The sequence below is a fragment of the Strix uralensis genome, chromosome 13, assembly GCF_047716275.1.
Source record: "Strix uralensis isolate ZFMK-TIS-50842 chromosome 13, bStrUra1, whole genome shotgun sequence".
In the NCBI taxonomy this organism is placed as follows: Eukaryota; Metazoa; Chordata; class Aves; order Strigiformes; family Strigidae; genus Strix; species Strix uralensis.
The window spans coordinates 18,142,735-18,169,247 of record NC_133984.1 but is presented as its reverse complement, the minus strand read 5'-3'; the positions used below and the strand labels follow the sequence as shown (position 1 = coordinate 18,169,247).

General features: G+C 38.9%; 1 protein-coding gene across 4 annotated transcripts in view; it reads right to left on the bottom strand.

Moving 5' to 3' along the window:
• Nucleotides 1-26,513, bottom strand: part of TENM1 (teneurin transmembrane protein 1) — a 348,074-nt gene that overhangs the window by 80,784 nt on the left and 240,777 nt on the right. For 3 of the 4 annotated variants that reach the window (XM_074882528.1, XM_074882530.1, XM_074882532.1), the window contains 5 exons: nucleotides 22,067-22,252; nucleotides 20,910-20,933; nucleotides 18,434-18,580; nucleotides 7,298-7,514; nucleotides 37-156 (listed from right to left, as the gene is read on the bottom strand). In XM_074882528.1, coding sequence (XP_074738629.1) covers nucleotides 37-156; nucleotides 7,298-7,514; nucleotides 18,434-18,580; nucleotides 20,910-20,933; nucleotides 22,067-22,252 — 694 coding nt within the window. The remainder of the gene's footprint in view (nucleotides 1-36; nucleotides 157-7,297; nucleotides 7,515-18,433; nucleotides 18,581-20,909; nucleotides 20,934-22,066; nucleotides 22,253-26,513) is intronic. The other variant, XM_074882531.1, reaches the window with a different exon arrangement.

The window sequence follows — 26,513 nt, the reverse complement described above, 5'->3', positions numbered from 1 at the left end:
CTAAACCAGTGAAAGACCATACAATGGAAGTCTGACCTTCCATCTTGTCGACTGATGGTGTATCCATACTCATTGTGGTGCAGAAAACTGACGTTTACTCCAACCAAAGGTGTTCCGTCTATTGCTACCACCTGGCCTCGAATGACACACGCCCGTCTGTAAACAAAAGGCGACATGTTAGACACATCAGGAGGGTGAGAAGGGCAATGATTTCAGAAACCATGCTACACTTCTGTCCCAGACAGACAGAACTATTCTGATATCATTGTGACTGTTGATTCTGACTGAAAATTCAAACAGGTCCAAAGACTGACTTGAAAAACCATTATCTCATGAAGATGACACACAGACTCTCCCGTGAATCACTGGTGTATTGAGAATATATTTCCATTTCCGGCTATATTTCAGGATACCATTTGTTCTGTCACTGAATAGCACTGCAAAGGTTTCACTGATAGCGTGATTTAGCTTGCTGCAGCTCTAGGGGGTGATGATTTGTGAAAGGGGAGAATGAAACCTCATTCTCTGCTGCTAAGAATAGTGCATTGCTGTCTATTAGAAAAAAGCTGAACTAATGTGATAAGGCAGCAGCGAGACACATCGTCTTCACCGAACTTCAGAAAGTTATATTAGGTAAATTCAGAGAACGCCTAAGTGAAACATACATTTTTCTCAATCCCCCATCACATGTTATGCCCCTTTAAATTCCCTCTGGGATGTGTTGGACTTGCACTCACTTTTCAGCATAAAAATCCTCCCATTCCTGTAGAGGTTGGAATACGGCAGCACAGCAGAATGCATCAAAGTCAACAGACACGGAAGTGAACTCATTACTATGTGGGTCTAATCAGAGGCTAACAGGATCATAGAATAATAGAAAATGAGAGCTGAAAGGAAATACAAGACTTTATCTTGTCCATTCCTTTGCCTCAGGTAAGATCAACTATACCCACATTACTCCAGACAGATGCTTGTCTAAGTCTATAATCTCACCATGGAAGTAATCCATTCCAATGGCTCTGTATGAGTGCTTCACTCATGGCAAGTTTCTCCTACTGTCGTGTCTGAATCTCCACTGCTGCCCTTTAAGACAATTACTTTCACCCTAGCCACAGAAAAGGTGAAGAAATTACTCTCTTTTTCTTCGCTTTAGCCTTTTACGTATTTGAAGACTGATGTAAAGGAGACAAGTCTCATTAAAGGACAAGGAATAAAATGTAAAATACCGTCATGGTGCAGATTAGGATCTAGTGGGATTTTCTAGGGGCTTACACAGCTACATTCCACTGAAATACCTTTCAGTATTTTGCCCCATGCCATCAGGTATGCTACATTAGCACACCTCCCCTGACTGAACAGATCCAGGGTTGTAGGTGGCCTAAAAGAAGTAGGATTTCTCTGTCAACGCTTCATGGATCATTCCACATGTCACTGAGGATCTCAGCTCTGTGGGTCGCAGCTCTCTGCCATCAGGTATGCTACATCAGCACACCTCCCTTGGCTGAATGGATCCAGGTCTTGGGATTTAATTATATAATTGCGCACAGTTCCTGGAACTGTGGTTTCACATAGTGAAGTCTTACGCAGAATTCTTTTGATAACGTTAAAACATGGGTCAAACCCAATAAAATACTTATAAAGGTAACCAGCATTAATTACTCAATATAAAGAACAAGCATAAATTTAGACATTGTTATGTTTTTCTCTCTGTTTCAAAGTTCATGGAAGACCTCAACGGACACATCCTACCTTTGCACAGTGAATACGTAATCTAAAGGAAAAACTGAATAGCTCCTCAGACAGAAGTTATTTAGGAGTCTATATATGAATTTAAAAAATATCCCTTGAGAGATGAATTGATCATGATCCAATGAAATCATATGCACAAACTGGAGACCATAAATTTCTGAAAATTCTGACTCGTTTCATAAGATCCCATTCTCCAAAGACACTTGACAGGACACTAATTTATTGCTATGATATCATTAATCCCAGCTGACTATGACCTGAGAAAATGCAACTGGTAAAAATTAACCCCTTTGCGAGTACACCATTCATCACAGTTGCTATTAAGAATTCCATGCTCCCAGGACATAGAAAGATGCTGATTTTCAGCAAAGATGCTGATAAATCCCAGAGGAATGGGAGAGGTGGCATTACTGCCAGTATGCAAAACAGTGTTCTGATTTACCACCTTTTCATTTTCCACATTAACTAAAATGGTTGTGGGCCTACTTGTGGGCAAAACCTGCTGCTCCTCTGAAAGCAATCAAGCTCTTGTGTGTCTCAACAGACTCACAAGACTCACTCAACAGAACAGCCAGGTTCAATTACTCTTTGGTTTGCTAGAACAAAAATTACTGCTTTCTATTTTTGTTTTTCTTTTATATTTCTAACATCAACAGACCTGCCTTTCCTTTTCTAATCCCTTTATTAGTGCACTCCATATATTTACAACACACATTGGTGTGAGAGACCCATAAGTCATCGTTATTCAGTACATTATTCTCATACTCCTGTTTGTTCATTCCACACAGACCTGTCTTCTGACTCTACTCTGTCCTCATATTTTATCAAGCACAGATTTGTGCGATAACAACTCAAAGTCTTCACTATTTCATACACAGTCTTTCTTTCCTCTACTCATTCACTTCTCATTATTCATAAATATTAAGAGACTTATCTTTCAACTTTCTTGTTCCTTTTTTATGGTCTATTTTACAAGCCACACACATTTACAGTATGTGATAGTCATAAACCTCATTATTCTACATTTATCTGTATTGAACTGTCTTTGTAATCTTTTAGATTTTAAATGTTCTAAGCCTGCCTCTGTGTTGCTACATTTGTCCTCATTAGTTATTGTCTTTTTACTACCTACTCTAAGTTGAAGAGTCTTCTCTCTTGAATTACCAGCACCTACTACATCTCTGACTAAGCATTTGATCAGAATTAGTTTTAATTTTTGCATTTACTGCAGGTATGAAAACATTTTTCAATTACTTTATGACCAGCGTTAATCTCAGAGGGCTCACAGAGGTAACAAACAACCCCCCAGCTTGCAGCAGGTTCTCCCTCCTTTCCCAATGTCCTGACAGCTCACGAAGCTGACTACCACGTCCAGAGGCACGCTGGCATGCACGTTCCCTGCAGCTTTGCTGCTTGCAGAAGACCTCACTTAATTCCTTTCATTACTGGAGCTTTTAGAGCATGTTCCCTGCAGTGATGTCCCTTCGTACTTAACTGCCACTTCACGCTTCCTTGCTTCAACATTCACCCTCTTTCCAGATAAGCTGTGGACCTTGCTACCACTCACTGCTTTTCTTAATTTTAACAGAGAAACCTCTAAAGATCATTATGCCTCCTCAATGTGCTGTATGTCCCTCTCTCTATTCTCAGCCTCTAAGATTTATTCTACACACTTGTGACTGGCCTGCTTTTCTTTCTCATGGGGGATAAATAAGTCATATTATCTGTCCAACAGTCATCTATTTGTAACGATTGCATAATCTTAGACTAAGGCTGCCCAAGTTGTTTTAACTTGGAAGTAAGTGCAAAAATGTCTTTTCTAATTTGGAGGAGCTGGGAAGGAACATGTCCCTGATAAGCTGCCTTAGTGTTTTCAAATGCATTAGAAATGTTTCTAGTCCCTTGGCAAGCTGTACTAAATCTGCAGCTCCAGAGGGAGCAGTTGGTTTTTTGAGAGAAAGCAGAGATTCCCACGGGTTGTAGGTGGCCTAAAAGAAGTAGGATTTCTCTGTCAACGCTTCATGGGTCATTCCACATGTAACTGAGGATCTCAGCTCCGTGGGTCGCAGCTCTCTGCCACCAGACTGTTTGACATCTCTAATTTAAAATATAAATAGAAGTTTAAAATTCTAGATGCATTCTTTCCCTACTTGTAAAGCATTTTATTATCCCACCACCATTCTGCCTTGCTCTGCTGCTACTTATCTGCTATTTTTTTGCTTTTGTTTAGTGTGTTAAGTTTCCAATATTCTCCAAGCACCTCAGGCTGAGACATCAGGCTCAGATGTGGAACTTTGTCAAGCAACTTGTGAATTTCCAAGTGTCACACTACCAGAAGATGTCATTTACTGTATTACATTTCTGATTAAAATCTTCAGAGAAATTAAGCTAAAGGCTAGTAAGGTACATTCATTTCTTTCTGCTGACAATGTTGTTGTAAGCAGCCTTTGAAGGGTAATTAATTCAGTACCATACACTGGACCCTTTTTGTAGGCAATTTGCAGCGAGTCAGATAGCTTGCCAGCAGCATGCATTAAAAATACTCAGCAAAGAAACAAGCTAAAAAGCTTCCTGAGAACAGAAGTTGATAAAAACATTATAATCTGCTACACCCTGCTACATGCAGTAGGTCAAAACCATTCCTGATGTAAGCAAGTACATTTCCATTTATCCAGAACGTGTCTAATCTGCCTTTCAGCATGTCACAGTTTAAGTTGGGAGTTTGTAAAAACCCACTACCAATGATATAGCTTTGACATAATAAAAAGCAAAATATGGTTTGAAAACTTTTAGCTACTTAATGTTAATTTTGGTGGAGTATTTAGCCATGGCTCAACACAACACCCTGTCTGCATTGTAGAAGCCAAATGTTTAAAAATTAGATCTAAGCAAAGTCTAAGATGCAAATGAAAAAGGATAGATGTCTCAGTAGTTGTCAGAACAACTAATTTTAGTATTTCAGACAATGTTGAAAATGCCAGGATATGGCAGAGACCAAATACTTTCAGTCTGAAGGACAGAGATAATCTTCACCATTTTTTGATAGCTTTCACAAATTTATTCAACAGCATTTTGATTTTATCTACAGTGAGATTCATGCAAACATCACCCATATTGGAGTTCCACTGACCTATGGTACAGTAAAACACTGCACAATATCATTTGAATCAGAAGACTGAAAACACTGATAGATGTTTCTTCCTTAATCCTCCTAATGGTCTCAGAGACTTCTTGCAAAGGTAAAAAAAAGAAGCAGCCACATAGGGCTCTGCAAAATTTGAGTACCAGTGGGAATGGATGCCTGTGCTCTGAAATAAAAGAATGCCACTATTTCATCCAATCCTTCCAACATTTCTTGTTGAACCACCAGTGCTATAAAATAAGTGGCATTGCAGGCAGCCAGGAGTTAATATCATCTGTCTGGACATAACTTTTTCAGAAATAGCCAAAAGGAGATTAAAACCCCCCAAGCATTCTTTGGTCTGTACAAGATAGGCAGGATCACAGATTTCTGATTCTTTTTACTGTAGTAACAGTTGTCTTTCTACAGTTTTTTTCAGTAATCTTAATTCCCAGGAGAAGAACAGACACTAGATGACAGTCAGATTGACAATGTCAGAGGAAGATTTCTGAACAGAAGCAGCACAGCTGAGCTATTGCCTCCTTCGGAGACTCTGCTTATCTCTCATCCTTGAGGAAAATTCTGGCAGTTTTTAATAATATTTGACTTATGGATGAGCAATTTTTCAACAGCCTGGAAGACTTGAGGATCAAGCAAAGTGTGGACTGATGAACTCCTCGGGGTGTCCAGTACATTGCAGATTACTGTTGACAAAACCCAGGAGACATAGCAGAGCACAAGTCTCCAGGCACTGCCCTGATTCCAAAGATACAGACAGCCTCATCTGAATCCCAATGATCTACTCACCAAACTAACTAGTAATTTCTCTGCAGTGGGAGGAAATGATATGTGGGGTGTGAGCAATGCACCAGTGCAAATACAAGTCATATTCCTTAGTGGTATAAAGCATCAAACCATGGTGAGGGTGGGCTGCTGCTCACACACAGGCCTTCGCTGCTCTTCGTTCTTCAAAGGCATGGCAGATATCAGGGTAAAGAAATGAAATACTCAGAAAAAGCTTTTAAATCCAAGTTAAATCCCATCAGTGATAGGTTTAAAAGATCAGTTCCTTATATCTATAAAAGCACGTTGATGGGATTATGTGCAATCTGGCTGCTAACATTTGCAGTGTCACAGACACTGTACAGGCGACTTGAGTGCTCACCTCCTCTCTGAAAACACCTCACTGCGAGGCATGTTGGTGAGGAAAATCTTTCACTGGTGACTTTTGGTTTAAACTGCAGCATGCTCCACTGCGTGGGCAGCCAGCCAAGGCCCTTGCACCTGGTGCAGCGGCACTGTTCATCAGCGAGACACACTCCGAGACCCGCCGTTGGCAGGTGGGTGCTTTTCATGGAGTTCATTTTCATGCCCTATTGTTCTACATATTTATAACATCCTGCTACATTATTAATAGTGATTAAATGTTTAGGTATTTCAGATCAATAAAGACTCTGTTTACATATTTGCTTTATTAAAAATTAATAAGTTACAGAGAGAAAGTGCACTGAATTTGTGTGCAGCTAAGGAAAGAAGTTGAGGTTGCAACCTAAGTGCTATGTACTGTACTGTGAAAATAAAAAAATTCTTACGCCCTTATTACTGGAACATGGTTTATCTAATGCGTAGGCCTAGTTGACAGGGTAATAGTTAGGTGATGTGGATGATTTGTGGATCTCTTTGTCAGCATGTAAGTTATAGCTTCCCAGGTGAACTACCGCATAAAAACTTATGTGCCCCTATATTTCACATGTTCAAGAAAATATGTGTTACCAGGTTTTTCTGAGCAAGTGAGTGCCCCCTTCCTATTGCACAGTCTTTTCCTGTTAAAGGGCAAGCCAATCTCACGAACACTGAGAGATCACTCTACTGTTTGCATGACAGATTGAGAGTGACCCGCAGCACAAAACGGTAAACTCCATACTGGTCTACCAACATGTAGTAAAAGCAAAAAAGTCTGTTAATTAGGTAGCTGGCTTATATGTAAGTGACACATGTTAAATTTATTACACTGTAAATACCAATCAAATTCTACTGGACAGAAACGTGACTGAATACAACACATATGAATCCAACTTGTTCTTCTGCTCCTGCCATTATATGTATCTATAGCATATAGGGCTGAACTTCCCCCCACTTACTTTACAAGTACAAGATAGTTTACCTTCCACAGCAGTCAAAGTCTTGTTAATAAGAGTAGTAGAGTTTGTTGCTGCGACACTTTTATGAGCTAGATAGATAGTAATAAGAATCTGATAAACAAGATCCTCAGCTGTTGGGACTTAAACATTTGCTATCCTTTTAAGTATTTTTTGATCACCAGTGAAGAATTCTCAGCTATCCCAGATATCACTGTTTTTCCTGGTTAAATAATCTCATTGCAGTTTTCAATATTCAGAAAAATCTTCCGTCTAAAAGAAAACTCACCTGCTCTCAAATGAGACATCTCCTGGGATTACATGAGTGCTCTCCTTCCCAATAAGGAATCTGATTCGATCATAAAAGAGCCTTGGAGGATGCTGAGAGAAAGGCGGTTGGCTGTGCTGAATAAGGTCAAGGGGATCAGGCGAACCCTGGCAGAGAGGACTTGCATAACAATTGCTTTGCTGACAACAGTCAGGGTCTACACAGTCTGTCAAGCCATCTAAAACAGAGAGAATGAGAGAGTTCAGGAAATTGAGTGATTCTGAGAATAAAGCACCATGTTTACTACTGGAGAGCACAGGAGGTATTTAATCAATTGGAAGGCATGCTGATTATGACACATTCAAATTCAATAAAGCATTAATGTACATGCTCAGTCCAGGAGGGGTATTTCTCTCTAGTCATTAACACTGTACCACCTCACAAAATCCTCACATGACAATGAGAAAACAGAACCTACAAACTAAGTGAACAGGGAAGAGCGGGGCCGTCTTCACTGCAGAAAAGGCAGAAGAAGAAAATCTCTACACAATACTTGTTAGTCCAACAGGTACCTGATCCACACTGTGCAGCTGATGTCTATCTCTAAGAGTCCTTTATTGTCACTACTGTCTGTTCACACCTGTGAAGAACATATACTTGCTAACCAGTCCGCAATAATGAAGTCTGAAATGTTACCTAACTCTCATAAGCATCCTCACTACAATAGTAAAAAAAGGTACTTGTTACAGTTGTCTGACTTCTATTTTAAGCCCTGCAACAGTTTTACTAGTGCTTTAGGACGTTTACTTTTCATTTATTGGTTGCAATACCAGAACAATCCAAAAAGGGCAGAATCATGACTACACTAATTTTGTAGTTGGTGATACACAAATACACACCTTGATGCAGGCTTTATCCCAGTGACCTGGCAGATACAGTCTTCTCCATGGATGTTTGCACCAGGAAAGCAAATTCAGAAAGTGAAAATGAACTTATTCCTCCTCCCTCCATTTTCAATTTTGGAAAATAGGAGAAAGAATTGATTTTTTTCAAAAATCTACATTTCTTCATGGACAAACTTGCAACAACATTTGTGGGTAAAATTTATTTACATGAACGTCCAAAGCTTATGATGAAAAGTGAAGCACTGAAGTGCGTCTAAATTAAGCACCTAAATAAAACTTAAAATTGGGCTATTGGCATTTGATTGCTTCTATCAGCAGCTTAGACATCCAAATTGCCTAAATTACATACTCAACCAGAAACAGATTTAATAAGGTACGGTAAAATGTCCCACTATCTTTTTAAACATCCATTTTATGACTTAGCTGTTGCTTACTTGCTTGGATTGACAAGCACACTAATGCATATAAAGCAAGATTAAGGCATTGTATCCTTCAACAAAGACATCTCTTTGTATTTCTAAGAAGGTCAGTCTGAATAAATGTGGAGTCATCATATCACTGTACGGATTTCCCTGGTGTTAAAATTGGAATGCTATAGGATCAACACACTGTCAGATATTTTCACTTCATACTTTGACTTTGCATGCTCTGTTTGTACCAGTGCTTTGGTGCCTATAAAACTGTACCTCCTCAGGGCAAACTACGTTATCAGGGAAGCTGTTTTGTCACTGACTTTAATGGGTGCGGGACCGACCCACAGCCAACTCTGCTCTTTTCTCAATAGAGCACACTGCACTATGTGAAAGCTCAGTAAATAACAACATAAAATATTCACTTTGAAAAGAAAGCAAAAGCACTTTTACAGAACAAACAAGTGTAATGAAATGGGCTTTCCTGGAATCTGAAAATCCTTGCCTGACCTTGAGCAAGGTAATTGCTTGGCTAAGCAAAAAATATTAACAAATCTATCCTACTGCAGTCGGGAAATCAGATAGAGCAGGCGAGTTTTTGTGATAATGAGCCAAGGGCAACTGTAGACAGCTAGCAACAATAATCTAAGATCCTTGGATCCAGCAAAGCTGGCATAGCTACAGGTCAGCGCATGCTTTAAGTTCTTTCCACATTCCCTGAGTGCCAGAGACAACAGGCATTTGCCAGCGGTGGGAGAACTACTTCAGAGGGCAACATTGAGTTTATTGACTTTGAGTGTAGCAGTCACTTTATATTCAGGAAAACCTACAAAGCTATTGAAATCCGCTAGGAAATCAGTAAGCTGAAACAATAAGGGGCCTCCAGTCTAAACAAAACCACATGGGAAATGGATGGAGGAGTTCACGATATGAACCAGAGGGTTTTCATTGTGTTCTGATGAAAAAACAGAGGAGCTTTTTGGGTTGAAACCTGAAGAGCAGGCTTGGAACTGCAAGGAAAAAATACCTACTTTTATCATTTCCTCTTTTTTGTCCAAGGAATGAAGCTCCCTATATTCTTAATAAGTGAACTGAAAAGCATCAAATTACTAGCAGATTCTCCAAAACTGCAAATACTGAAGAATTCTACCAGCCTTGAAAAGGTGGATAAAGAAACTGAAATCTCTTGCTTTTGCTTTATACCAGTGAAGATCCCTTCAGAGGGCTCTGATGTGGTTAGCCATAGCCATTCAGGGCTGGTCTCTGCCAGTGGAACGGTTATGGCAGTGACAAGTCTTGTTTAAGGAGTCAAGGTACTTTCTGGAAGGTCCTAATTTCTACAAGCTGACTGCTGTCTACCTGGGAAACTCGACAAACATTGGTCTGTCAGAATAAGTACTAATCAGAAAAGAGGCATACTTATTTCAGAATAACAGTATCCATGGGGAAGCTATTTTAGAGTCATTTATTCCACAGTACCTATTCTGATTAATTTTTTCCTTGTCAACAAGCTGTTAGATGTGGGAACTGAGCTGACCTGATTCTCTCATTTATGTAAAAAATAAAGGTGAAAAGTCACAGAAATATTAGAATATGAAGATTTGCTTGGAAAAGAAATAGCTATAAAAATAACAATTAAATACTTTGCTTTCTCTAATAGAGTCTTCATTCTTCTCTGTTTCAGTCAACAGCTTACGTGCCTGACAACAAACACTGTGCATTCATGCCATCACAAAAAGAAACAACATAAAGGGAAAACAGTTTTCTGTCTTCCAGTCAGACCCAATTTTCATCTTTTCTTTGCAGTTTACTTGTCAGCAAAGTGACTATCTTATAAACTCTTCCAGGTTCTGCTAATGGAGTTAGTTTGGTTTGAACTACTTGCACCTGGTTTCATTTGCCTCTCAGGGCTACAAAAGGATGGGTTTCCCATTAGTAGGGGTGTGAAGTCCCAGAAGCGTATCTGAATAATCTATGGTGAGAATGGGAATTTGTCTTAACAGCACCACGAATGTGTGAAGCACTGGATGTACCAGGAACAGCTTACAGCCTTGGGAGCAAAGGCTACAAAGTCATCAGAGGAAGACATTGCAAACCAAAATATAAATGTTAATCCAAAGTAGGAGTCTTCTAGGTTACAGATTATCATTCACGGCTTCTTTCTCTCATGCTGTATTTAATTTCTTTGCATTTTATTAATCTTTTCATCAATTAGGTGACAGTTTATTTCAATTTCCCCTTTCAACCATGCAGAATGAAAGAGAAGGTATATGCTAGTCTCAGAGAAGATGCTACATGGACAGTGAGGCAGGAGGTGCAGCAGCACCGGCTCCTCTATGGACTCTTAACCACACATATTTGGCTCAAGCCACTGGGTGTATGTATTTAAGAATTATTAACTAGAATCGTCTGAATAATGCAACTTCCAGCTTTATTCCAAACAATCAAACAAAATTTAGAAAATAACTTGGATAAAACTGAAAAATATTTTTCAAACTTTGTGCTGAAGTAAAAGAATGAAATACCTATTTCAGGGCAAATAGAGAACTCTAAAGCTGAAATAAAATCTTTGTTTTACTTTAGGCTCATTTAAGACTTCGGTTTTAACTTAGACCATTTAAGAGAAAAAAGAAAAAAATCCCAAACCTAAAACCCAAAAAGAAACTACTGTTATTCATCATGATACCCATTAAAATGAACCAGGTAGAACAAACTGGTACAGAATCACAAGTTACATCTGGAGGCAGTTCATGATAATACAAATCATATTAGTAAGTGCATGTGAGGATAACATTTTCAACAAGCCAATCCTATTTGAAATGAGATTTTTAATCCAGGAGAATAACCCACAAAACCAAATAAATCTTGTTTAGAAACTATAACATCAAACTCATTCACTTGAAAATGCTACAAATACATTAGCCAATTCTCAACCAATGGTCATGTTTTTCAGTTAAGGTTTCATATCAGGAACCAACTATTAAAAAACTCACTGTGTTAAGAAAACAGCAGGGTTTATTTTAAATCTCAGGAGACAAGTCAGGAGTATGACCAAACTACTACAAACAGCAAAAACTGTAATTCATACACCAGGGGAGCCTGTATACTGAAGTTTTTACTGTCAATTACCACAAAGCGCATCACAGCATAGGTGCAGTCTAAAACATATTATAGAGGTGCAAATGATTCTGGTTTTCTATTAGCATTTTTTTATTTATTTTATATAAAAGGCAGTCAGGCACCTTCACGGTACACTACAGATTATATAATAAAGTGATTCACATTTTGATGAGTCTAAGATGGTGGTTTCATATCTTCCAGGTACCTTGTTTTGTATGCAAGGGATAATGATGAACTGGGATTTTTGTTTTTGTAAGTAAATTAGACAAAATATTTTCAATATTACGGGTAAAATAGAATTCACAAAGATTGACTTGAGGATAAAAAGCACTTCATAGCACTCAAAAAATTTAAACAGCCTCAAAGAGAAGGCAGAGTATGACAAAAGAAGTTGCTCTGTTTTCAGTCACACCACTCCTCTCTGCATTGCCGTAGCTCACAGAGTTAGAACAAGAATTTCCCATTTCCTTGCTGGGGAAAGGATCCTTTCTGGAAGCTTTTATTAATATTCACTGTGTCAGGAGTTTGTGTCAATGGAATCACACAATGTTTTCCATCAAACAAAATATATTTTCTTGCTCATACATTTTTATATATATATATTTTTCTTACTTCATATGATGGAAAGAATGCCACAAGTGTGGTGAAATTAGTTCCTCAGCTATGCTTCTGCTGCAGTCATAGAAGGCACAGTTTGTGCTAGGTACAGCACATTCTCTAATGTGCACATTATGCACAGCAATCTCTCTTCTACATGGATGATCACCTTCAGCAACCAGACAAATCGGCAGTGGAGCTACAGACCCACCTCTCCATTGGCTACTTTCCAGCAATATACCTCTCTACTTTTACCATGTTTGGGCAGATGCTGTACAGTGACTGTATTTCATATGTTTTTTGAGCTTTTCATATACTGCATAATACCTGTATTAAATCCTCAATAAAATAAAATAACAGTTGGAAAAGAAAAAGGCATTTTGTCAGCTATAAGCTAATAGCAAGAACATGGAACAAGTCACATATTTTGAGCCTGATATGAACAGCTCCATGCTATCTGCTTTTCAAATCCTGACTTTTCTAGTCTTCTCATCTACCCTTGCATTACTTGCAATTCATGACTGCAAATATGGGAGTATCACTATAACTCATGTTGCTGAAAATGGATCTGTGTCCACAACTAGTACAAATTGCCTAGGTAGTGGAACACCTGAGGACATTCAGGAGGCACTGGGTGGGGTCACTGGTAAGGCAGCAGTGGCTTCCCCAGCTCACCACTGCAGCACGCAATAACTGTCACAGCGGCTTCTCTTCTGTTAAACCACTGAGATGCTTTATTAACTGGCTATGAAAACGACAAATTCAATCAGACTCTACCTCCAATGTTACTGGGTTATTTTTAATAACTGTACTTACTGTTATTTTAATAAACCATCCACTATCATTAGGTTCTGGCAAACAAAACATAAATAGTTGGCAGTAATACTTCAATTTGCTATTCCTCTGCTTAAAGTTCATTAAAAAAGCGGAGTTCTTACCCCTTCAAGCTTTTGTCACACATGGAGAAGACACTTCTAATGTTAACTACAATAGGTTTGAAGTTTTATGGTTAATGCTAAATGCAGAATGCTTCAAGAAGCAGTATATATGCTTATACTGCAGGCATATTTGCAAACTAATAAATGTACTTGCTGTCACATGAAAACCAAATCCATCTCTAAGCAATATACTTACTATACTTAGTACAAATAATTCCAATGACCTTAATTTTCACTGCTGCAAAGCAACCCAGAGGTGTGCTGATCCCAGTGAGCACAAGCCAGCGATAGAGCTGTAAGAACTATGGACAGAACATTTTCTCAGAAAGTAAAAAATGGGCTTTAAGTTCCTCCTTGCAGTAAGCAGGTTTAGTGCTCTGAACTCCTTGTGCAGTACAACCTAAAAAAACTCAACACCATGACTCTCAACACACTTGAAGGATTTGGGCTTTTTGGTACATTCACACGATCAGTTGTTCAATACTATTGTTGTCTGTGAAAAAAAATAACCCATACGAGTCTTCAACTCACGTTTGCTTGCTTTCTTTTACAGATTTCAAATAAGCATTAAACAATGCCTGTGCTGACTTGTTTCACCACAGGCTCAGTTAAGTCCAATCAGGGTTGCCAGCGATCTAAGGAAACTGAATCAAAGAGTAACTTCAGAAGAGACTAAGCAGCAGTAACCATCATGAGTGTCTAATGCTTATTCATATGCATTAATCCAAACTGCTTCTCAAATTTTAGCTGTATTACATAGCATGCAGCAGACAGTGAGGCTGTTAGCTGGCAACACCGGTGTTTTATAAGGATATTGGAAACCCACCAGTGTGCCCATGGAAAGGCTGCAGAGTGTTTTTATCCAGTGAGTACTGGTGGTGTTTGGCCTTCCACGCACAGGAGGATGCAAATATATGAGGGTATGATTTTCAGAAACTAAGTATCCCCAGGGAGCCCTCGCTGCTCAGCAACAATGAAAACCATTCCCATCAGTATTATTTATATTGTGTAATAATAGCATATTACTTATATATGGACTCAATATCTCTGTGATGGATAGGTTATTAAAATGCCAGTGGATGGGTCAGAAATACATCAATATTTTAGCAGCACTGGTTATCAACCTAAGGCTATGCTGAGTCATATATTTTCTTGTGCTTGGAAAAGCTTGGAGAAAGCTACAATAACTGTCTGAAGTGACTGAAAGGATATTTGGAAGAGAATTCAAAGCTTGTAGTAAATAGTATTTTCCTTAAAAACAAACAGTCAAGATTGATTCACAAAAGAAAAAGAAAACGATGACACGAGATCCAGGCAAATTTAAAAGAGAGATCTGTATCAAATAAATTAATGGGAGTGACAGGCTGCAACATTCAGCTTAAAACAAAGACCTGCATGTGCAGCAGCAATGTAAATATATGTCAGAACAGCAGGTAAATCATGGCTTGGCAGGGCAGGGGGGTGGCCGGTTTGCTGGTGCTGAGCACCCTGTGCGTCTCAGCACTGCGGCAGCGTGCTCTGCCTCCTCGCGCCTAGGACACAGGCACTCGCAAGCACAGAACTCAGCAGAGCTTTCAAGCAACCTCCTGGAGCTACTCAGGCTTCCAAAGGAGTCGAAAGTAATGGCAGGACAAGAGAAAATGGCCTGCTCAGATGAACTGAATAGTTATAAACTGAAAATGAAATCATGTCAGTCATGACAATGGAAGAAGAAGAATAAGAAACAGGGAATAATGTGATGCTGAGGGAAGCCACGGCGAGGGAAAGGCCTCACTGCAAAGGACATTTGCTTGACTTCTTGGCATTATCTAATGGACATCACACTGCTAACAGACTGCAGATGCACTCCACAAGAGCAAGTGCAAACCATGCCGCCGTGCATCTGTTATAATGCTAAGACCTTTTCAATGATATTTGTAGTGATATTTGAACAGGTAAACATGCCCTTAAGTCTGCAAGTAGGAAAAAGCTAACAGAGTTATGAGATGGAATGGGAAAGGCAGTTACGGTACAGTCAGGGTACAAGTACAGTGTATACTAATGGGGCTCTAAAAGAAATAGTACTCTCCCTACTCAGGAAAATATTTCCGCATGCGTTTAACCTTATCACCATGGATAACTGCACTGATGGGGAACTCGGTGCTTCAGCTTCTGCAGAACCGGGATGCCTGTGAACACGCTTGTGGTTAACTTTTATGCTAGTATACCAGTTCTTAAAAAATTAATTCAAGACTTCCTCCCTCCCAAAGCTTTTCTGCTGTTACTACAGACAAAACAGTAACACTTACTTCTTCATGCCAAATAAATGCCATTATTCAATCCCTACAGTTGGAACTAATAAAATACTTCATTTCCTAACATGTTTTTTCTACCATGTATTTGAATGTATTTTTATATAGTAAAAATCTCCGTTTTTCAGTCTCTGAAAGTACCATATAATAAATCAACTGGAAACTACACAAAATTATCACTCTGCCTAACTCCTGAAATTAGAGTTTGTTTGAAATAATAATTGTTCAACTTTACTACAGCTTTGTTCTTTGGTTGTGACTTCCTCCTAATGAACTTGAAGCACAAAACACCTCCTAAGGACTGGGATATAAATGTTTGATTTAAACACAACTGGAACGAACAAGACCTTTGCTAGGTGAGAATACCATGATTTGGAATATACAATGGCACTATATTAGGTCTAGAGCATGATCTCTTGGGCTCTGTGTCACTGACTGAATGTGATCACATCCTAACGGCTTAGGAAGTCACTACCTGTCAGCTGAGTTTCCGTAACTCAAGTGAGTGCGTGCTCTTAACTCACCACAACTGCAGGCGAGAACATTAACAGCTTCCATCTTTACGAACCTAATCCAGTTATGTAGCTTGATGGATGGTAACTTGTTATGCCACCATAACATTCTCATTGTCCAAGGCACAGCCTCCCAGCAAACAGGACTTAACAGGTAATGTCACGTCTCCTTCCTAGTTTCTGTTTTTACTGTTTTGTATGTATGCAAACACTGAAACACTAGGAATCAGCTTCTGATTTCGTATTAATGTAACACTGGTATAACTCAATGACTTTAGGAGAATTTTTCTAATTTATGCTTATGCCAAATCAGGTCCTATGAACTTCATATATAAAGAGAAGTGGTTTTAATATGTAGATATAATTTTCTTTTCTTATATAAAATTGATTGTGAAGGAAACTTAATTACATTTAGCCCATCTGTAGTAGTCAGATTAATTAAGTAGTTCTCTCTGCACTTATCTCTAATTGTAATGCCAACAGAACTGTCCTAGTCCATGTTATGTTGCCATTAAAAAAGAAAAAGAAAATTACTTTTAAAACCTGCAGTGAAATGATGTTAAGTGTCTGCCTTAAACTGACAAATTCAAGGAGATTTAGAGTTAAAACTGCCAACTCTTTCAATAAGTCACCGTTATTGGAGAATATAAAGCACCCAAAATCACAATACAGGGCACTTTACACAGAGCCAGTTCATAGACCATATCAAAAATGCTTTACATACATTACAGGCTAAACAGGATTTTTGTTTTTGTGCAGGAGAGTGAGTCAGTGGCTCGGGCAGCAGGGGAGAGCACCAGACAGATGGGAAAGCACGCGGGGGGCAGCGATGCCAGCTGTGGGACCTTGTGTGAAAGGGATACACACCAGTGTAGAAGAGCAGAGAGAGCGGGCAGAGAGATGGCTGTTAGATGTCTTGGAAATAAGGTGGAAAAGGAAGGATAAGAGAGAAATAAGGCAATTTTGAGTGAGGTTCAGAAACGAGGAAGCCTTTGCCAAAGGACAGCATGGTCTTAGAGCCCACAGGATACAAAATCAGAAGGTCTCAAAATATATCTGTAAATGAGGAATCATCACTGAGTCAGAATGTTTCTATTGAGGTCCCACAGTGACCTCAGTTCTTGGCCCTAAATCAAGCTTAATTTATCAATGACCTAGAAGAAAACAGACAATCATTATACAAGGTTTGACACTACAGTGGAGTATGAGATCTCACCCAAGACATTGGGTGTCTGCAAGCATGATACGATAAGATAATATATATTTCAATACATCTCAGTGTACAATCTAAGGAAGAAAACATAACTGTGCTTGGGGCAGATGTATTCACAGTCTGAATGAGAAAGCTGCACAGCAAGCACACTGTAAAGGATGGCAGTAAGTAAAGGAGAGGAAAGCAATAGTCCTTCTTGACTGTCCAGTAAATGAGTATTCCTAAAATAGATATGAAAAATAATTAACTCAGAGAATAATCAGTGAGGAATATTGTGGTTTTTCTCAGACTAGTAAGCTTGAAATAGAGCCTGGATGTTTCTCCTGAAAAAAATGCACTAGCTCATATTGGAATTAACTACTGGAAAGGAGGCAGAGACTAATTTATAGAAGAACTATGTTTTTCCCAGCAAACCTAAAACTTACACAGCCTTAGAATGAATCAAGACTACAGAGGTCTGAGGTAGGGAGCATGTAGTGCCAAACGCCCTCGTTCGACTGGTGGAAAAGAATAAATGATTATTTTAGTACAGGGTTCTGTTTGTGGTACTTTCAGAAATTACTTCTGCATGCTTCCTACACTGGCTTACTCAACAATCATTCAAATGTGGGTCCAGATAATTGCAAGAACTGTGCTGTGTCTCAGTGGAAACATTAAGAAAGAGATTAATGTCAATAAAGCCTCTTGAAATGTATGCTGTATGCTTGCAAATATATTCACTTAATATTAACATAAGACTAAACTCTGGATGCATTTTGACAGGCACAGAGATTTTATCATTTGGGTATCCATTAGCTGTCTTTTCCGAAATAGATGATGGAGTTACGAGGTAGACTGGAAAGGAGATAGAAGAAATTACTTGTTACACCTTTTTTGTGGTTTGGTTTTTCTGTTGTTTTTGGAGGTTTTTTGTTTGTTTGATTTTTTTTAAGAAAAAAAATCAAGCACTGGGATTGTAAGTATGGCACATACATAATTTCTGCCCTGAATAACACCTAGCACAACGGTTTGTTCCCTCACTGCACTGCTTCAGATGAAGTTAGTGAAAAAACTGTCTTGAGCGAACAGACAAACATTGACATTCTGTGATAAAAAGGAAAACATACCCCAAAACTATAGATTCAAATGATAATCAAGGATGTGACAGAGACACATGAATTATGTATCATACCTCCATCATTGTCCAGGTTATCTCCACACACCATTTCCATGACAACATTACATCCCGAGCCACTCCAGCCCACTTGACAAACACAGTGCCATCCATTCTGATCAAGAGTGCACCTCCCATTTCCATAACAGAGACCTGGGCAACCATCTAGAAAAAAAAATATGAAAAAGAAGCCTTCATGGAGGAGTTCTCTTCTTTAACAGTTGCAATTATTCTTCAACATTCTTTCATACAGTATTATACTTTTTGCCTTCAAATGATCACAGTTCCCTTGCAAGCCATTTATATTTTTTGGCCAAATATGGAAAAATCCCCATCCTGCTCCCTCCCTTTGCTTGCCCAAAAGTAATTTCTCAGTAAGGAATGAGTATTTTTTACTGTGTAATATTTTGTGGGCAGGAAAAAAGTGAGTAAACTTATAGAAAGGTATTTAACAGTCCGCCATGTCCATCTCTTTCTCTACTTATTGAAAAATAAGGTCTGGATCACAAGGGTATATACATAATCAACATTTATATCAAATATATACATGGAAAATCTTGTCTAAATGACGAACTGGCATTTGTGGACATAATCCTACACATTGCAGGGATTGGAGGTGGCCTTTTTATTCTGTTCATAAATACTTAGCTGAATGAGAAAAAGCCAATTTGATTTACGCTACAATAGAACTCTTTCTACAGAAGGCAAATGAGGGAGCATTTCTTTCCAATGTCCAGTTCCACTTCCTTCACATTATAGCCCATTCAAATATGACAAACACTTGTCCTTCAGTGGCTCTGATTCTAGATCAAAACTGGAACAATGACTGTAGCATTCCCTGGATTATATACTTATAAAGTCTGAATTGATAGTAATTTGGACAGTCTCAGCTAGAGAATTCTCTTGCCTATCAGAGTGAGAGAGAAATTGCCTCTTGGATGTGTACACTCATGTCCATCTGCTTGCATAGTTTAATGCCAGCTCAGACATTTGTCAAATCCTCACCATGTCACACATGAAGCCAAAGAACAATGGATAAAGCTCAGCAATAAGCTTAATAGTGCAAGTGGCATCCGTTCTAAGAAGGCTCCTTTTCTTTTGCCAGCATGGACACAGAGAAAATGAAAGCCCTTCTGTACTTGATAATGAACACCAACACTTATGTGTTATCAGAGAAAAATTTTTTGGAGGAAGAGGAGGCTCAGTCTGCATGTGTTTGGCAGCCCCAAGATGCTCTGAAAGGACTTTGGAGGAGCCGAACAGAGAGTCAGCGAATCTGTACGACTGATCTGTCAGGTTGTGACCTACAGCCCAGGATGCAGAACATGTCCTGGTAACTTTACATTAGACACATCATCTCTCCTCACCCTCAGTACAGTTGATCACTCACATCTGCAAACAGGGGAATTGGAGACTCTGACCCTGTTGCTCGGAAGAGCTGGAGATGGGTAGTACCGTTTTCTCACATTGGAATTCTGGAAGTTGCTGCTCTAGAATAGCATAAGGTTGGAAACCACCAGATACACTACAAAACCCAATTATTTGCCCCTTTTGAGGAACTGGGATAAAGGGCGGGATGTGAGAGCTGTTCTGGATTACAGGGATGTTTTTCCACTTCAATTCACTATCCGGCTGAGTTAATTCATTTCTTGTATATGATTATATTTTGCTGCTGTGTGTGGTTATCCTCTAAGACTATAAATGTAATCAAATGAATGCCTACATGATTTTATTATTATCTAATTCTGAAGAAATAATAAATACAAAATAAAGACCCAGGTCTTTCTGGAATATTGGTTGGTTTGATATTTCAGCTAGCAGCATTTTTGTAAGGGGCAATGTGCATCATTGGTCCGCACAGCATGGCTAGGACCAAGGGACTGCTCTCAAACTCGGGGAAGGTACTTGCGCTGACATGAATAAGCAGGACCTGCAGCAAGGCACAGAAATCAAATGAACAGCACCAGACACAAAACAACATAAAATTTAACTCCTGTATCAAATGATTTGAAGAGAACTGTATCACAGCTGGCACAGACAGCTTTTAAAAAAGTGTACTTCTCTACCAAAAGAAACTTAAAGCACAAATGACAAAAAAGAAAAAGAAAATTTTTATTCTCATGGAAGACAGGATCAACACAAAGATTTTTGAACAAGTTCTCAGCTCTGTCATTAGTTTGGAATGGTAAGCGAGAGCAAAAAACTGATTTGCCTAACATAGCACATCAGATGGCCACATAAAACATGCTTACATTGCTATAACTTTGCAAATGAGTTGGGCACATTATTTGTTAAAAACTGCATTTTCTTCTGCAAATCCCTCTGTCTCTGTGTGTGTATATATATCTCTATATCTCCATAAATAAGTGTTTTATCTATTCTGGCAACTTAGCAGTACAGAAGCTCAGACAAAACAGGTAACACAAAACACTTCATTTCCAATATTTTTGTATCTTTTCATTATTCTTTTGCAATGCTGATATGAAAAACTTACCTCGAACAGCATCTAAGTAGTGAGCTTAAAAAAGAAAAGAACAAAACTGAGATGGATTGAACTTCTGCACTCAAAAGAAAATACAGACACCATTTGCTTATGGCTTGCCACCTGTTGGTTAGATATAAAGTGTCTCCCTCTCACTGCAGTCAGATCTATTCCTGCTGCTGTGATCAAAACACATTGCACATGTGATTGTTCTCCATTTGATGACAAGCATGCAGAGGACAGCTTGGGCCAGCCCTGGCAGTGCCTACAATATGAAGAGCAGCTCTATTTATCTTTTTAATTATTTTGGCCCTTTTCTGGATTTGCTCTACATAATCTTTAGAAAATTAGGGCATTCCTCCTTCACAAATCTAATTCTTGATTTAGCAAATCAGACCTAGTAAATTCTAGAGCCAGTGAATGTATTATCTTAAAATGATCAAGATAAAGATAAAACACTCTCCTTTTTTTTTCAAGAAGCACATATGAGCGCTTACGCTGCTTACCTCTGAAAATTAGATATCCTGCTATTATAAACAATTAAAATGTTAATGAATATTCTTGGTTTGGGACATTTTAGGGAGAAACGCTATTAGACTTTGCAAAAACCTGTTGTAATTTATTAAAAAAATAATTATTACATTTTTATAGTAATGACTTCTAAAAAGGTCTGAAAGCTTTACCTTATTGAGAGTATTGTTAGAAGCCAGCTATAGAAAAACAACTTCTAGTAATAAGTAAAATATATAAAACCTGAGACATGAAGGCAAGAAATTTAATACCAGAATTACTAAAGCTGAATAATAGCTTCATCCCCTCACACCTTCTGTTTCTTAAAACATTTTTTTCCTTCCTGACTCGAAGTTAACATATGAACACAACCCAAAGATAAGCTAGGACTGAGATATCTTTCCTATGTGTGTTTCTGTGTTTTTAAAAAAATTAATTTACCAATGTTATTTCCTCTAAACAGAAAGTGGCACTGAGTTGCTATTCTGCGGGACAAGCAGGGTGCACTACCAGTACAGAGGCACCTTTTTACACCTGGCCTGATTCTGGGTCTCTATTTTTCCAAAATGACTTGAATCAGACTGATGGCTCTGGCAGATCTTTGTGTAACTTGTTAAGATTTTACGTATGTTATTTCTCGAGGTACAAAACCTCCTTACCAATGGTGCAGTGGTCCCCTTCCCATCCAGGGCTGCACTCACACTTCCCGTCCTTGCACTGGCCATGCTCAGCGCAGTGAGAGTGGCAGGTACGTTCTTCACAGGTTGGTCCCACCCAGCCCTCTTCACACTGGCATATCCCTCTTGAACAGACACCATGGCTGCCACAGTCCAGCGTACATAGCTCTGCATAGGATTACAAAAATACATAACATGGAACAGCAGCTTCATACCACAAACAGACATTACACCAATACTAAATTCAATCACTTCTATATACCACTCATCAGTTGGACCAAATATGGGATTTCATTACCTAGTACAGACCTTACACAATCTGGCTGCCTCCTTCTTCAGCAGCAGCTTGGAAGATCAATTATTTGTTTGGGGTGGGCACTGCAAATGATGGCTTTGCATATGGTAAAGCAATGGGTCTAAAACAGACAAACAATGACACGAAAAAGTCTGTATCTTTTGACAGATTTCAGCTGAGGCCTTTAAGAACAGCATGCCATCTCTGTTCCCAGGTCCCACCGGCTCAGTTCTGAAATCTATCATAAACTCAAATATTGCAAGTGAGCTTGCAATTAAAGGATAAAGTGGCACATTAAATAGGTACAAACAAAAGTCTTTGAGATATTCAGACATTTGTAGTGATGGCAAAACGGCCTTCACTTACAGTAAGAAGAGCCACCAGAAAGGTAACAGTGAGAATGAAGAAGAGCAAGCACCTTGTTCTGACAGCAGTATACAATATTACATGACTCACAGGCCACACAGATCTGCCTAGTTCCAAAATGGCTTTCAAGGATTAAAACTTGAAAGCCATTTTAGACTCATGAGAGTCAGGATTTTCCTTCCTGACTTTCATGAGTCAATTGCTAAGAAACAAAAAAAGATGTTTCGGGAAGACAGGAGTACCTCCTTCATTGCACTCAGAACAATTTCTCTACCTGGGCATTGTAGACCACCACTTATCGTGAAGTGGAATGAAAGTCCTGAATTGTTTCAATACATCACAATTTGCCAATTGCAATTCTACTTCCACTTAGACTAAAGTTGTTCTGTGAAAAGAATGGCTTCATTATAAAAAGGCTCTATGTAGTTTGAATTTATTTAGAATAATTAGTGTCAAGAGACAGAATTTGCTTGTTATTCTGCAATTAACCTGCCACAGAAATGTTTCCTCCTTCCTCTCGGAAAGCAGCTGATAGCACTACAAGTGTAAGCCAAATAATCGTGTCTGCTCTGATTTCAAATGTCAGTGTTACATATTTAGTTGTGGCAAGATTTTTCCCTTGACAGATTTTAAACAATGATCATTTATATCTTGGAACTATTGTATATAAACATTCTTAAAAGCATTTGTAGTGACAAATGTTGTCACTGTATATACCAAGCAAAGTTTTTAAAGTTTAAATTGAAATTTTATCAATTCCAATCATTTTAACACAAAGAAAAAAGCAACACAGAAATGGAAAGTGACATTGCAGACCTGCTGGGCCATGTCCTGAGTTAGTCTAGCCCTTATTTTTGTTAATAGCCAGGGTGATGGCAGAGAGTGCAATCAAAAGAGTAGGTAAGTAAGAAACTGGAAGAGCATGGTCAAACTCAAAATCACCTTCAGAAGCAGAAGGCATGGTAAAGAACTTAAGATAAAATTCAGTAAAAGAAAGTGTGAAGTACTGTGCTGAGGAAGGAAAAAAATCAGCCACATAAAAAATAATTACACTATTCAGGCAGGGACCTGTGTTATACTGGAGTACAAGATAAACATAATTATCTGATGATATTCCTGCAAAAGAGTATAAAAGACAAGGAAAGAGACTGCTCTGCTATATTCAAACAAAAAACTGCTAAGCCTGGAGCATTATTCCTTAGAAAGACTTGATTGCTGCCTGCTGATCATGTATTAAACTAATGCTTCATGCCTTGGACTGCCTGCCTGCAGGTACTGGAAAGGTTTTCTTCCCCCTTGCTGCATAATTTGGCTTTTTTTTTTTGTGTTTTGTTACTTGTTTGTTCCTTGGAAACCTGGGAGACCTCTCAGAGGACTACAGGAGGGACTTGCACTGTTATTTCATTGGTACTGAAGTCTCCCAAATAATTGATCCTATGCTCAGGAAGTAAACTGATCCCACCAGATCTGGGATCCCAAAAGAATCACCTCCTGGCCAGACTGGCAGAGGACCACTGGTATTATTTTAACTTATCTTTATAGCTTGCTGCACGGGATAACTCCTGAGAATTAAATCTAACAAATTACCTGCTACTTCAAGGATTTAGGCTGCTAGAGGGATGCCTTTGATCTCTCCTGATCTCCCTCTAGTTCATTATAATTATTGCTTTTGGTATTATACTGTAAGTGGCAAAGACTGTTAAGAGGATTTTAAGAAATATTCTGTAGTTTACACTATGCTGGGGCAAGTGGAGTAGATGTTTTTTTTGACCCTTCTGGATTGAGTGTCTACTACGTAGCTGTTTTGCAGTTCTGGGACTGGCTTAATTCAACTGATGCCAAAACTTCAGGGAATATTGTAGGAATTGGTATACAGAAGTGGCAGTGTAGGCTGGAATGGCTGAGGTGGGGAAGCAAAGTGATACATAGAGCTTCTGATCATGTCAGCAGCTCTAGCAGTTCCCATCACTTCTCTATCTGTAAATAAATCAAAGAACCTGCTGTGGAAAACCTTGAACACATTCCCACACACGCCTGCCTCACCTCTGTCTGTCTACCCAGCAGAGGCTAATCACGACAAACTCATCATCCAAACAAACAAAAGAAATAGCAGCATGGAGCCGACGGCAATGTAGGCACATTCCTACCATAGGGACATAGATCTTGCACATATTCCTATCTCACAACCCCAAAATTAAATGGATCTTAAAATGTTTGAAAGTTTCCCCACGTTTCACACCAGGAATAAAATGTTTAAATGCTGTTTAAGATCCTAAATTCAATCAGATTAATGGAGATACAAGATTTTCTATCTCATCAAAAAATACCCTAGGCCAGTCAGTATATAGTCTTGACTCGCATGACTCTTTTTTAAAATTCTGTTTTCCCACATAAGATCATACACAGTCAAGCAAATTTTCCTTTATTTTTTTGCCTGTTGGAATACAGCGGTTTCCTCTATCCCAACCACACTGTCTTGGAAAAGCAACACAGGTTCTGGACTCAAAACTGGCTCTGTGTGATAGGAAATGTTAGGTTAGTTGTCCTGCACTCAGCTATTCAGTTTTAACACTCCATTTCTGCCAGCAAGTCAGGGCACAGTAGCCAGATACCAGTAACCGAGAAAAAAGTGTTCCAAAAAAAGTGTGTGTCAAACACGTTCCAGCAAAAGAATGCTGGAATGAGCTTACCTAGCTCTTGTCTCTCCTTCTAGTAATGCATTTTTTTTTTTGTCCCCCAAATATTTAATCTAAATCTTCTTCGATGCAAATCAAAACCAATTCTGTAAGCACCAGATGCAATGAAACCTGGTTTCTTAGTTTGGACCAGACATTTTCCACGGTTACCCTAGTTGTCCTGCTGCTCAGACAACTCATACTTTATGGTCATTGAGGCCAATCTTGAGACTTACATTTGTTTCAGTGATTTAATATGAGGCTTCAGAAATGCTGTTTACTGTGATAATGTATTCTTTTGCCATGCAAATCCAAGATTCTCCCCAGACTTCTCATGCAAAGCAAGGGAAATCAAGCCTAATATCATCCTATTAATGCTGTGGTAGTAACTGCAGCTTTAATCCACAGCTAATTCAAACAACTAAGATTAAAAAAAGCATTATCAGTTCAGGTTGTCCTGTTTTTAAAACAAAACAACTCCTTAGCTCCTCCAGTAGATAAACAAGTACAGAAATATCAGCATAGCAGGGAGCCACATTAGCATTTGTGTTTGTATCGAGGGACTGGGTTTCCACAGCAGACTAGACAAAATGAGATACTTGAGTGAGTGGACAGTGACCGAATGCAATGGGAAACAATACAATAACTTGAAATGGGTAAACAGCTTCAAACGAAGTGGTAAATGTGGTAAAAATTCAGACAGCACTGAAGCCAGACAGCAAGTCAGACATCATGCAACTATTCCGCTCAATGGAGCATCTTCCTCCTTCCATAGTAGTTAGTCCCACGGGACTCAGAAGCACTGCAAAATGCCCCGCAGGGGCCAGCACAGTGGGGCAAGGGCTTTCAGCTGTGGGTAGGTACAGCAGTTGAGACAGCCAAAGATGTCTCCTCTGACTGAAACAGCTATTCCACTCCCCCTCCTCTCCATCCATCTCCTGACTGTGGTCTCTGACTGGAGCTTATCATCTGAAACTGTGGTGAGTTGATTCTGATCATGAAACGGGTAGGTAATTATTCACTTTATTTTCCTAGGATTATACCTGATAGCTTGATGACCTAAATCAGCCCACTGAGGGATCAAAGAAGCAAT